Raw genomic sequence first — 13,527 nt, forward strand, 5'->3', positions numbered from 1 at the left:
AATAGGATTGCCATTTCTTGTTTTGAGTTTCCCCTTTGGAATTTCTTTGAAATATTAAGACTGCTTTTATTGGTATTTCCCCCACTTAAAAGTCACTTAATAGCCTAAAGGAAGAAATTTATGATGCATGTGAACTCTTCATTTGTGTAACACTCTTGATTGTATGAAGATACTAAAAATGAGAAAACGTATGAATACCTTATATAGCATATTCTCAGAGGGTATTTCAGGCTGCTTAGAATATTGTATGTCTTTTCACATCTTGCACGAGATACTTTTACCCACCTCAGTTTCCTTGTACATCGCCACTTTCTGCCTGTTTCCAATCCAGCACAATAAAATGTGTTCCTGGAAACACTTGTATTAGTCAGGGTAGCATAGCTGCTATAACGAATAACCCCCAAAGCTCAGAGACCTAACACAAGAGGCTATTTCTGGATCACATAACAGTTCAATGTGGACATTTGGGAGACAGCCTTCCACCTGGTGCTTCAGGGACCCTCTGCCCTGTGGCCCCGTCACCCCCTAGGCTCGGAGGTCTCTACTCAGCCCTCTGTGTCCATGGGGCAGGTGAGGGAGGAGAGTGCGTGGAGGATTGCTCGGGAGGAGCTTACGTGCTGGCTTTGCGTGTGACATCCAGTGCTTCTTCCCACATTCCACTGGCCAGAACCCAGGCACGAGGTCACGCCTGATTGCAAGGAAGGCTGGGAAATGTACGTTCGGTGTGTAACAGGGAGTAAAGGAAACCTTTTTCTTTTCTCTGCCACCCATTAAATAGCTTTTCCCAAAGGACGTCGTCTTAGTGGTGGTGGGACGGGGGAGGATTCTGCAATCCTACTAGTACAGTTCCAGCAGTATGATTTAAATAAGCTTTTGTTCATTGCCAGGGGACCTAACCCCCATATATTAAATGGCTTAAGTAGAAAAATATGTTTTGAAAAGCAAAATAAAGATGTAAAAAACTATTTTGAAACATCCATTCATAGGTTGTGAACTGCCTATATGGGTTTAATCCTATATTTACTACCCTGAATGTCTCTTAAGTCCATTTTCCAGGACCCTTTGTTGACTCTGCAGGAACATTTTCTTATATGGTCTACGTGTCCCTGGGGTGAGACAGCCAAGCAGCAGCTAACAACAATAACACTGAATTATCCCTCCTGGTCCTCATGCGTGAGACAATCGAATGTGCCCCAGAGCCTCTATACCACGGAGACAGCTCAAGTCGATGTTTTCATCATGTCTTGTGACTCTCGTAGCCTGATTTTCTCCCTGTAAAGAGGCACAGCAAGTGTAGGGTTTAGTGGCCCAGAATTCAGTCATGGACTTTTCCCTTTTGCTTTCATTTCTGTCTGATCACATGATTTTCTGAGGACTGAGATTACCTTCATGCTGGTGGAAGAACAAATATTCAAGCGAAAGTTTAAATGATGCCTGCCGCCTTTGCAGTGCCTACACCTCCATATCTGCATGTTTATGGACTATTCTGAAGAGCAAAGACTTTGGCCCAGGCCTTGGCTATGCTTCGCTTTCCTCTGCATACACAAGTCCTCCAAAAACTTGTTTCTAACAAATTCTCTTATGAAAACAGGAGTGAAAGTATTCTATGTAAAAAGTACAGAAGAACAATGTCAAACAATAGCAGCGTAATAAATAATAATACACTTGTGAGCACATATTATGTGTCAGAGACAGTACTAAGCCCTTTTTAAGTTGTTTGATTTTCACAACCCCTCTGAGGTAAATGCTACTATTCACAAGGTAAAGAAAAAGGAAGCAGGCTCACAGAGAATTAGCTTCTTTCCCAGAGTCCCAAATCCCCCATTCAAAACTAGGACCACCTTGCTCCAAAGCTTCTGACTGTACTCCACTATGCCTCTTTAAGACTGATTCAGATTTGGGTTTCATTTTAAAATGGTTAACTTTTAAATAAGTACCACCAGGAGGTAGCGCTGTGCAGCTAGCCTGTTGTAAACGTGCGGATAGCTGGTGCCCGAGGTTTGCAGAGGAGCGGCTGACCTGCTCCCACCCCTGTGCCCTAGGTTTCCATCTGGAGCAGCACCTGAGTGAAGTTGCTCTGCAGACAGCTCTCGCCAGCTCTTCCAGACACTATGCCGGCCGGTCCTTCCAGATATTCCGGGCCCTCAAACAGCCACTGTCAGCACACGCCTTGTCGGACCTTCTCTCGAGGCTGGTGGAGGTGATTGGAGAGCATGGAGATGAGATTCAGGTACGGAAGGAAAGTCCGGGAACTCACCCTTCTCTCAGCTCAAAGATGAGGAGTTAATAACTTTCTTTGAGCTTTCTTCCTCTCGCCAAGTATCCCAGCCATTTGGACGTGTAAAATTTATTTTAAAATTCTAGAGGTTGACCTTTATTTTTACAAAAATCACTCCAGGGGGCATTGTCCTAGAAATTCAGTGGACACTTTTATTGAGCCAACAGCTGAAATCCTGTGGTGACTCTTTGTGTTGTTTTGTCTTTATTGATTTTATTTGGTGGGGGCTGAGGGAGTTGTCTTGTTTTGTCTTTTCTACTAACAACCTAAGATGCAGTTGTGCAACCTGCCCACCCAGAGAAGGGATCGCTATTGTATCTGTGCAAAGCACCCCACCTGTCTGTGTGGTTAGCCTTCCATAAACTGAGAAAAGCGAAAGAAGTAGTGGGGAGAGTAGATGCCACAGGAAGACCCTGTGGACTGGGGACCCCAGAGACCAGGGAGCTGGAAAGCCAGGGGCATTACAAGCTCTGTAGCTTGGGCCAAGCCCTCCTTTTCTACCAGAAGTGTTCTGCATCTCAGAGGACCTGCACTCCTGTAGACTTAAGCTTCTTCTCCTCCTCCTGGCCACTGGCAGCACACTATAAAATGCCCCTGGGACACAGCCCTTCTCATACTTCATCTCTTAATCTCTGGCTTTCAGACGTTGCCACTCTGTATTTCAGATGCCCACCATCCCCCTCAACAAGGGGCCATGCTTGTCCCTTGCCCCCTCCCTGTTGGATTTCAAATGAGATTGATCTGTGGAAGACCTCACAGCTAGGGAAATAAATCTTCATGATGATCTGCTAACTCCTAAGCCATCTGAATTTCCTAAGTGGCCCTTAAAATTTGTTTGTAGCCTTTGTACATTAAAGTAACCATGACTGTCTAGCTTTCAATATTACCATTATTTGAATAGTTTGCTTTGATTAAATTTATCTTCAGGAAGTTACTAATAGTTATAAGCAGTACAGAATGTTGTCTTTGCCTGTTTGGCAGGGTTACGTAATGGAAGCACTCCTTACCTTGGAAGCTGCTGTGGGTAACTTGTCTGACTGCCTGAAGAACAGTGATCTCTTAACTGTATTATCTCGGTGAGAATCAGTTTAACGACGTTTTGAAAATCAAATACGCGGTACTGAATATTTGGGAGATGCCTGGACTTTGGGCAATGTCTAAAGAACAAATCCAGTTTTGGAAGTCTGTGTATGATCCAAGAAAGTATGTATGACATTTCCTTAAGTTAAAAAAAAGGAAGTTACAACACACACACACACACACACACACACATGCACACAGTAGATAAGTATTTTAAAACATCAGCAGGATAGACAATAAATGTTATTTCTAAATAATACAAATATTAATGATTTTTCATTTCCTATTTCTTTGAGTATTTTTGCAAATTTTATGTAATTATCCTATTTATTACATTCTATAGAAACAAAGTATTTTATTTTTAAATTTTTTAAAATTTTTTTATTTTGGCCGGCTTCTCATCATGGTGGCTTCTCTGGTTGTGGAGCATGGGCTCTAAGTGCATCGGCTTCAGTAGTTGTGGCGTGTGGGCTCAGTAGTTGTGGTGCATGGGCTTAGTTGCTCTGCGGCATGTGGGATCTTCCTGGACCAGGGCTCAAACCCATGTCCTCTGCATTGGCAGGAGGATTCTTAACCACTGCACCACCAGGGAAGTCCTATTATTTATTTTTGGCTGCATTGGGCCTTCACTGCTGTGTGCGGGCTTTCTCTAATTGTGGAGAGTGGGGGCTACTTTTCCTTGCGGTGCGCGGGCTTCTCATTGCGGTGGCCTCTCCTGTTGCAGAGCATGGGCTCTAGGTGCGCGAGCTTCAGTAGTTGTGGCACGTGGGCTCAATAGTTGTGGTGCATGGGCTCAGTCACTCCACAGCATGTGGGATCTTCCCAGGCCATGGATCAAACCCATGTCCCCTGCATTGGCAGGTGGATTCTTAACCACTGTGCCACCAGGGAAGCCCCAAAGTATTATTTTTTAAATGAATATATACGAAACACAACTGATCGATCACTATAAAAACAGTTGGAATAAATGTTGATTTTACTTGAAGAAATGTCTACCTTAGGATCTTTCTTTTTTTTAATTTTTCAATTCCTTTTGCTCCTGGCAATGTTTAATAGCCCATTTCAAATCATTCACAATTTTGCATTCTGTTTGTGTAGTTAAGCTCATCTTGCTTGAAATTCAGTCAGCAATGTTATATCACGTTGAGCTTTGTTTCATTTTTAAGTTGAACATTTTTATGCATATGTAATTTTACTGTGATTACTACCATCATACATACTTATCAATAGAAACCTACAGATTAATCTAAATCAGTAAAAATTTAGCAAGAATGTTCATAAAGAGTTCTATCTTTTCAGCCTGTAATAGATTTAGAAATCATTTTTCATAAACGTTTATAAGTGCAAAAATTTTCCTTTGACACAAACATTTACTTTTTTTTCCTAGATATTTCTTTATCTGTTCTTTTTATCAGTCAGTTAATAGAATATTAACATTTGTACCTATCAGGTACATTTCATTTTGTAATCACTCTTACCCAAATTCAAACAAAAAATAAATGAAAGATCAGTAAACTTTACAGACAACTGCTTATTTCTTTAACTTTTTGATAAGTGGAAATCAGTATTCGGTTTTGTTGGTGAGGGTTGTTCTGATTAAGTTTTGTTTTTCATAGCTTTATGTTTAAGAATAAGGAAACATATTCTTTCAGTTTAAGAATATGGAAAAATGAATAGAAAGTAATATTTCCAAAGAATGATTTCCCTCCCTCATTGTTTGTTGATGGATCTTGAGAGGACTAGCCTTTCACTGAAATGTGTTGGCTTCCTATTGAACTTTTTAACTTTTATACCCAGCTCTTCATCACCAGACTTAAGCTCTAGCGCTAAACTAACAGCAAGCAGAAAGAGCACAGGACAACTCAATGTGAACCCTGGAACAGCCAGCGGCAACGCAGCAACTGCAGAGCGCAGCCGGCATCAAAGGAGCTTCTCTGTGCCCAAGAAGTTCGGTGTTGTCGACCGGTCCTCAGACCCACCTCGGAGTGCCACCCTGGACAGAATTCAGGCCTGTACCCAACAAGGCCTCTCCTCAAAAACCAGAAGCTCATCTTCCTTGAAGGACAGCCTCACGGACCCATCGCACATAAACCATCCAACCAACCTGTTGGCCACCATCTTTTGGGTCACGGTGGCCTTGATGGAATCCGATTTTGAGTTTGAATACCTAATGGCCTTAAGGCTGTTGAACAGACTGCTGGCTCACATGCCACTCGATAAAGCTGAGAACCGAGAAAAACTGGAGAAACTCCAGGCACAGCTCAAGTGGGCGGACTTCTCAGGGTTGCAGCAGCTGCTCCTGAAGGGATTCACCTCCGTCACCACCACCGACCTTACCCTGCAGCTGTTCAGCTTGCTGACACCGGTGTCTAGAGTATCCATGGTGGACTCATCCCAAGCCATTGGTAAAGCCCGCATCACTCACGCTCTTACAGTTCTGGTCATGGTGGGACTCATGTTTAGTGTAATAAGATAATGTGGGCTTAGTACTTCTAACGATTCTGCTTAAAAATGGGTCTTTGGGAATACTTTGTTCTTTCTTTTAAAATTCTATATAAGTCTTAAAATTCTATATAAGTCTTAATTATGTATATTGTAAGAGATATTTTTAAGGCAATAACATAAAAGGGGCAGGAGTAATACATAAGACAGTAATCATTTCTTTATGCTTTCCAGGTCAAATTGCAGACAGTGTTGGTTTATTTCATTGCTCTTGTACAGACTTTTTTCCCTTTTTTCTTAACTCCTAAATCTTTTATTTTTCTAAGCCTTTCTTTTCCTCTTGAAAATTCCCTTGGTTCCCTATCATTTTGAATTAAGCCAACAACAAACCAGATTTTTAATACCATGGCATGTGGCCCAGAATTCTTTCCAGGAAGCCAAAGCTTAATACAGTGGAACTAAGCTACTCCTCATCATTTTAAAGAGTCTTTCTGATTACATGAGTAAGACTTAAATTGATTGGCCTGTGTCTTCTCAAGCAGGTTTTCCTTGAAATACATTTTTTGATAAAAATTCAAACTAGTGCTTCAGTTCATTTTAATCTGCTTTTAAAAATCTGTGCCAATCATTCTTATTTGTAACAGGCCGTAGCAAAACAGCCGCTGAACCTGCAAATTACAAATGTACTTCAGTGCCTCCTTTGAAATGGTGCCATTGCAGTGGTACATTTTTCCTGGATTTATGTTAGTTCAGATCAAAGCTGCTTCAAAAGGCTGCTTTTACATCACCTCAGAATAAAATCTGTAATATGCCTTCCCGCTATTAATGGTTCAAATGCACCGTATTCACTTGTCTCCATTGTATCTTCTCTAATCCAGGGTTTCCACTGAATGTCTTGTGTCTCCTGCCCCAGCTGATACAGCATTTTGAAAACCCCAGCCAGTTCTGTAAGGATATAGCCGAAAGGATTGCTCAGGTATGCCTTATGGTTTCACCCTCAGGCAGATCCAAGGCCTAGTGGTGGACAGAGTTTACCAGGCTTAGACAGGGCGATGAGTTTCATAAACCTGAAAATAATAACTGATATCACTAGTAATTCACATCTCTGGGTGGCTGATTTGCATTGTCATTTCATTATTGAGAAAACAAGTGGAAAAAATTGTGAAAATTAAATTACTAAGCGCCTCTGCAGCTACACAAAAAATGTATCGATCAATTTTCCAGGCTGCTGGGGCTTATAGCAAAATTGCTGACATTTCTTCCTATTCATCAGGCTGTTTTATCCCTAATTGATTTTCTTCTTGTAAAAGGTTTGTTTGGAAGAGAAGAACCCCAAACTTTCCAATCTTGCACATGTCATGACTCTTTATAAAACACACAGCTACACGAGGGACTGTACCACGTGGGTCAACGTGGTCTGTCGATACCTTCATGAAGCATATGCTGACATTACCTTGAACATGGTTACCTACCTGGCAGAGGTAAGCTCTTCAATTAAGGATAAAATCTGTTATAATTTCTATGGGTAAAATATGTATGTAAAACTGATAACAATAGCCTTAACTTATTGATCGCCTATTATCTACCGGCATAGATGCTGTATGGAATCATTTAAAATCCTCACAACAACCCAGTGATGTAGGATTCTTTATTTTAACAAAGAATCCGAGGCTCAGCCGGGTTAAGTAATCTGCCACAAGTTTAAGGTGAAATGAGGTATAGCTGCCTCTGAAGCTTAAACTCCTTTTTACTACACTAATACCTGTCAGAAATGGCAGAGATGAGGAGATTTTATCTGCATTATTCTGGGTGTTCAAATCTTATTTAAGGAGTTATTGTGTGGCTTGTATGTTTAATGGTTGTTTGCTCTGAACTCATTAACAAAGCACATATTTTTGAAAAAAACTTTTTATCTTCATCTTTTGTGTTTGTTTTTAAAACTGGGATGGGATTTTTGTCCTCATACCATGTGTTCCTAGCACATTCATTGCAAACCCCTACTCTGAATTCTGTGTACGCTGACGCTAGAAATACATACCACTCTCGGCAAGTGAAGAAATGTATTCTCTAGCACCCCCAGACCCCAACTAGTTTACTATACAAGGTCATGAAATCTGTGAGGCAAGTGACTGATAGTATCACCTTGTTTCAGCATTTTCAGCATTTGCTCTTCCTTTCTGGATCTGCGTTCATGCCTCTTGCTGGGGCCTTTTCAGAAGTGATGAGGACAGTCCATTCTAATTTTTCTTGTATTATATCACCAATCCAGAGTGCAGATAGGTTAAGAATCAATCAGTCATTTTCGGAAAGGCTCTGTAAGACTGAAAGCCTCTACCTAGAAAAAGGTAGCTGCTTCATCCACCAGCATATATAGTTGACCCTGCAGGATTTTGATTTGCAACACAGATCAGCAATATTGGGCTGTATTCGCACTGTCAACAGCCGAGGATTATTTTGCTCTTTTCACACCCCCATCCCTGGCATTTAAAGAACCTCTCTTAAGTGCCACCCTACTGCTTTTGACAATCACCTTGGTCACATCTGTCCCTGCAAGAGTTACTAATGCAGCACACACATACCTTAGCACACAAGAAGTACCGGGATAAACAATGCAAACACCCTGCTTACTAAGGCAGCCGATGCCTGTTTTAAAACAAGGTGAACTGGGAGAGAGCAAGGAGGCAAAATTTGTTTGGTTCACTAGACATAAAAGTTTCAAAGATACAAATGGGCTGTGGTCTGTACATACGATGGAATATTATTCAGGCTTAAAAAGGAATGAAGTACTGACACATGCTACAACATAGATGAACCTTGAAAATATTATGCTAAGTGAAATCAGCCAGACATAAGAGGACAAATACATGATTCCACTTATATGAGGAACACAGAAGAGGCAAATTTATAGCCATTGTTTTACAGTTACAGAGTTTAAGTTTGGGATGATGAACAAGTCCTGGAAATAAATAGTGGTCATGGTTGCGCAACAATGTGGGTGTACTTAATGCTGCTAAAGTGTACACCTAGAAATAGTTAAAATGGTAAATTTTATATTATATGTATTTTACCACAATAAAAAAATAAATTAAAATGGATATCCTAATTTGTTCTGTGCTGCCCTTATCAACAATTGTCACCACAAATTTTATGAAAAACTTACCTACTCACTACATATGATATAAATTAACTGCTATTTCAGTTAGTCCCATGTTCTTTCAGGTGTTGGCCAGGTACCTACATATAATTTTAGGCGGCTGTGGTCACTGTTTCCATGAACCTGCTGTGCTCACTTCACACTAACTTTGTATGTGTGTATGTGTTGACAGAGCTCACATCTTGTCACTTTCAATAACTGTGGAATTATATCGTTAACCATCTGCCTTTTGTTGCTTGTATTCATAATTTTTTTAAAAATAGTCCTTTGATGCAGACTTTTTATCAGATTATATTTAGCTCATTTTTCCTGGTGGCATTTCCCAAAAAATCTATCCAGGTAAAGCTCATGGATACATTTGGGAAAATGTATGCATTTGGGAAATTGGTCTTCACAGAGATTTTCCCAATTTACAAAACTACAAACAATGTATAAATATTCAGGTTATCCCATATCCCCACTAAATTCTATCATTCCATTTATACATGTTTTCAGTTGAATATTTTTATTGGTACTTTAAAAATCTCTTTATGTATTTCCTTTCTAGTGAAGATATTCCTTTTTTCATACAATAGATTTGTGGAATTGTATATTTCCTCATCTGTTAACTCTTCAGTTATTTCTTTGGGCCACTTTTTTTTTAAAATTCATTTATTGTATTTTTGGCTGCGTTGGGTCTTCGTTGCTGCGTGCAGGCTTCCTCTAGTTGTGGCGAGCGGGGGCTACTCTTCATTGCGGTGCGCAGACTTATCATTGCGGTGGCTTCTCTCGTTGCAGAGCACGGGCTCTAGGCGCGCGGGCTTCAGTAGTTGTGGCTCTCAGACTTCAGTAGTTGTGGCTCACGGGCTCTAGAGCGCAGGCTCAGTAGTTGTGGTGCACGGGCTTAGTTGCTTCGTGGCATGTGAGATCTTCCCGGACCAGGGCTCGAACCCATGTCCCCTGCATTGGCAGGCAGATTCTTAACCATTGCACCACCAGGGAAGCCCTGGGCCACTTTGGATGTGGAATTTCAGCATTTATTTGAATCATTTCTATTAATTTTTAATTTTGAACAGTAACCTTTTTCATTATGTCTGTCACATCAGTTTTCTCATTATTTTGCTTTCCTTTTTGAAAATGTCATTGATTTTTTCCCCCGGATTATAAAAGCAGTATGTTCAAAAATAATTATATTATCTAGGGAGAAACACTATCAACATTTTGTTGGGTTTACTTCCAGCATTATTTCTATATAACACACACCCATTCACATCAATGTTGGCATCATCTATTATATAGAAATTATATATCCTTCCTCTTTCACTTAATATTATCTGATATCCTTTACGATCTTTAAAAATGTCATTCTTTTGACTACATGATATTTCATCATACAATTTACCATAATTTATGTATCCATTTCCCTAGTGTTTGGCATTTAAATTGCTTACAGAGCTTTCTTGTTTTGTGTGAGTTTTTTGGTTGTTTCTTTTTTACCATTATAAATAATGCCTTGGTGAAATCTCTTACTTAAATCTTAGTATTTATCTCTAGGTTTGGAAAAGTTCCTAAAAGTGTAATTAGTATTTCAAAAGATATGAACCCTTTTAGTACTATTGATCTCAATTGCCAAATTATCCAATTTACATTTCCACTGATGTGTAAGAATACTCTTCTTATATCCTCACCAATACTATCATCAATTTCTAATCTTTGCCACTTCGATAACTGATAAATGTATCTTTCGTTTTCATTTATATTTTTCAGTCATTAGTGGTGTTTGATGCTTTCCTTTTGAGGTTTATTTTGTTGCATGCCATTGTGTAATATTATATACTCAGACCTACCTGCGTTGCCTTTGATAATACCTCCATTTCTTCAATAGTTAGGATTTTCTTTTCCCTCCTAAGGAAATGTGCAATCATAAAGGTACTAGGAAACCCTGGTGCTTCTGTGTGAAAATCTGGTGTCAAACTGACTCACTCTGTGCTTTTCCCCACAGCTGCTGGAGAAGGGCCTTCCCAGCATGCAGCAGCCCCTCCTGCAGGTGGTCTACAGTCTGCTCAGCTACATGGACCTTTCTGTCGTTCCGGTAAAGCAGTTCAATGTGGAAGTTCTGAAAACCATTGAAAAATACGTGCAAGTGAGTATTTGAATCAGCATGTTTCCCGAAAGTCATTCCAGAAAGACTGAGGCTTTGCATGGAGCTTTCTTTGTACTTGGCCACAGAGCTGTATGGGTGCCAGGCTGCATGTTCATTCATTGGTATCCATAACGTGCTGAGAGCGGCTGAGAACGGTGGCCGACCACCCCCAGGTGGTGTCCTGAGGAAGAAGGCAGGACCAGGCCGCAGTGCGTTCCTGAGCCTTCGGAGGACACCTCTCTGCCTCTTGGGCTTCTAGGCTGGGTATTGAAAGCACACTCCTGGCTGGGAGGGCAGGGGCAGGGTCTCATTTGAGCGGTCCTATTTCAGTGGAGAAGGAAGAAGCCACTTGCTTGTGCCTGGTTCTAGGCCAGGCGTTTCAAATGTGAACAGTTAATTCAGAGGTTCACATTGTCCCTTTAGAGCTGAAGGAATTAAGGTTAAGAAAGTGGCATAAATGTACTTGAAAATACTCCAACAAACAAACATAGTGTACTTGGTAAGTTTCAGAGTTCAAGGGCAAATGCTAGGTTTTTCTCTGGTTAAGCTCATTGACTAAGCCATACAATTTTCGACTTTTTTTTCCATCCTCACTTCACCAGTCACATTACTTGCAGAAAATTACTTAATGCTAAAAATGATTTTCAAGCTTTTCGTTTTTTCGAGTGGCGTTGCTCCAGTAATAGTTGTACCATGTGGTAGGCATTCATTACCACTTTCTCACTTTACACTCATGAGAGACAGAGGGTCAGTTCACATCTTTCTACTAATCATGTGCCCCTAGTTTAAAAAAAAAGTGATTGTTTTATTAGGCTACCTATTCTTAGGCCTGTGGGCCATCCCTGGTACTCAAGATCTTATCTTGAATGGTGGCTAATTTCATATTCAAACCATGACCTCCCGTGTGCAGAATTTAACAGTGAAGGAAATGTGTTTTATTTCATGCACTTTATTCCAAGGCCTAGGCAGATAATAACTTTTATCATGCTAGTTTATCTGTGTTCAATATTTTTGTGGGAGAAGTACCTCAGTCGGCCTGGGGTTGTCAGGGATCCAAAGAGGGTGAAACAAATGAGACTTACAGGAAGAGTAGGAGTTTGATAAGGCAATAAGGAGAGGAAGGGCATTCCAGGATGAGGGAATAGCATGAGGAAAGGCACAGAGGCTAGGAGACCTTGGCTGGTTTGGGCAACTCCAGGAGTTGCCTGGGGGAGATTACCCCTGCAGGCCTCGCTCAAGGAGTGTGGACTCCACCTTGTCCACCAGAGGGAGCCCTTGAAGGAGTTTAAGCAGGGAATTGGCTTGAGCTGAAGATTCTAGAAAGATCACTGTAGCTGGAGTGGGTTTGATGACGGACCCAAGGAGAGGCTGCAACTGGGGAAACCAGTTAAGAGGCCATTGAAATAGTCCAGGCAGAGGCCAGAGAGGATTCAGCTGAGCCAGTGCCAACAGGAATGGAGAGGGGGTGGATCAAGTTCTCAGGAGGGAGGGAAAGAGGGGAGGTAAGAATGGCTCCCAGATTCCTGGGTTAGGTCTTGAGGAAGATGTGGCGAAGAAGAGAAGAGGGCTGAGGGCAGAGATCAGATGCCCGGGAGCAGGTGCAGCAGAGAAGTAGGAGAAGGACCAAGGAAGCTTGGAAACTGCAGGTGGGGCGAATCTTGAGAAAGAGTGAGTAGACGGTAGCATAAAATGCAATGAGGGTTGCTGCAGGGGAGGGGGGGCAGTTGTTTGTCTTCTGTTTTGTTTTGTTTTTCAAACTGAAGAAATACCTCATCAGCAAAAATGGTACCTTGTTATTTTAAACTTTTACTTATTTGAATGTGGACAACACGTGTCTTTTTTTATTCTTGTTTCCTAAATGTAGTTCATCTTATGCATAAATTATCTTTTTATGTCATTTGCCTTTTACTTATCACAGAATTTCCTGCACTGTTTTAAATCAGTGAGCTCTGACCGGTCATTAGAAGTTTTGGTAGCTAGCGGCATATTAGTGTTTTGTTTTTTTTTTTAATTATTTTTGTCCATTGACTGTTTTATTTCCTTCAGAGCATCCACTGGAGAGAAGCTTTGAATATCTTGAAGCTAGTAGTTTCTCGATCTGCCAGCCTAGTTTTACCTTCCTACCAACACAGTGACCTTTCAAAGATAGAAATACATCGAGTATGGACCAGTGCGTCTAAGGAATTACCTGGGAAAACCCTGGACTTTCACTTTGATATTTCAGAGGTATGTTAACTGTTTCTGTAAACTTTAGCATGAATACATAGTGGCAAAGGTCAGAACTAGTTGCCTGGAGAAGGGGAGACTTATTTTACAGTTATGTCAAGTGAAAGCTCCTAAGGCCTAAATTAGGTTCAACACATTGTCCTATTCACTGGGGCTCTTCTCTGGCAGCTTTTAAAAATAGAAGCTAGCCTCAGTTATATAAAAATGATTTCCCCAAAAAAGATA

At 40.9% G+C, this 13,527-nt stretch overlaps 1 protein-coding gene across 5 annotated transcripts in view; it reads left to right on the forward strand.

Moving 5' to 3' along the window:
• FRY (FRY microtubule binding protein) overlaps positions 1-13,527 on the forward strand; it is a 329,207-nt gene that overhangs the window by 270,863 nt on the left and 44,817 nt on the right. For all 5 annotated transcript variants that reach the window (XM_082366277.1, XM_082366278.1, XM_082366279.1 and 2 more), the window contains 7 exons: positions 2,043-2,230; positions 3,260-3,354; positions 5,156-5,763; positions 6,679-6,776; positions 7,111-7,281; positions 10,936-11,076; positions 13,123-13,302. In XM_082366277.1, coding sequence (XP_082222403.1) covers positions 2,043-2,230; positions 3,260-3,354; positions 5,156-5,763; positions 6,679-6,776; positions 7,111-7,281; positions 10,936-11,076; positions 13,123-13,302 — 1,481 coding nt within the window. The remainder of the gene's footprint in view (positions 1-2,042; positions 2,231-3,259; positions 3,355-5,155; positions 5,764-6,678; positions 6,777-7,110; positions 7,282-10,935; positions 11,077-13,122; positions 13,303-13,527) is intronic.

This window comes from Balaenoptera borealis (genome assembly GCF_965194805.1).
Source record: "Balaenoptera borealis genome assembly, chromosome: 18".
NCBI classification, from domain to species: Eukaryota; Metazoa; Chordata; class Mammalia; order Artiodactyla; family Balaenopteridae; genus Balaenoptera; species Balaenoptera borealis.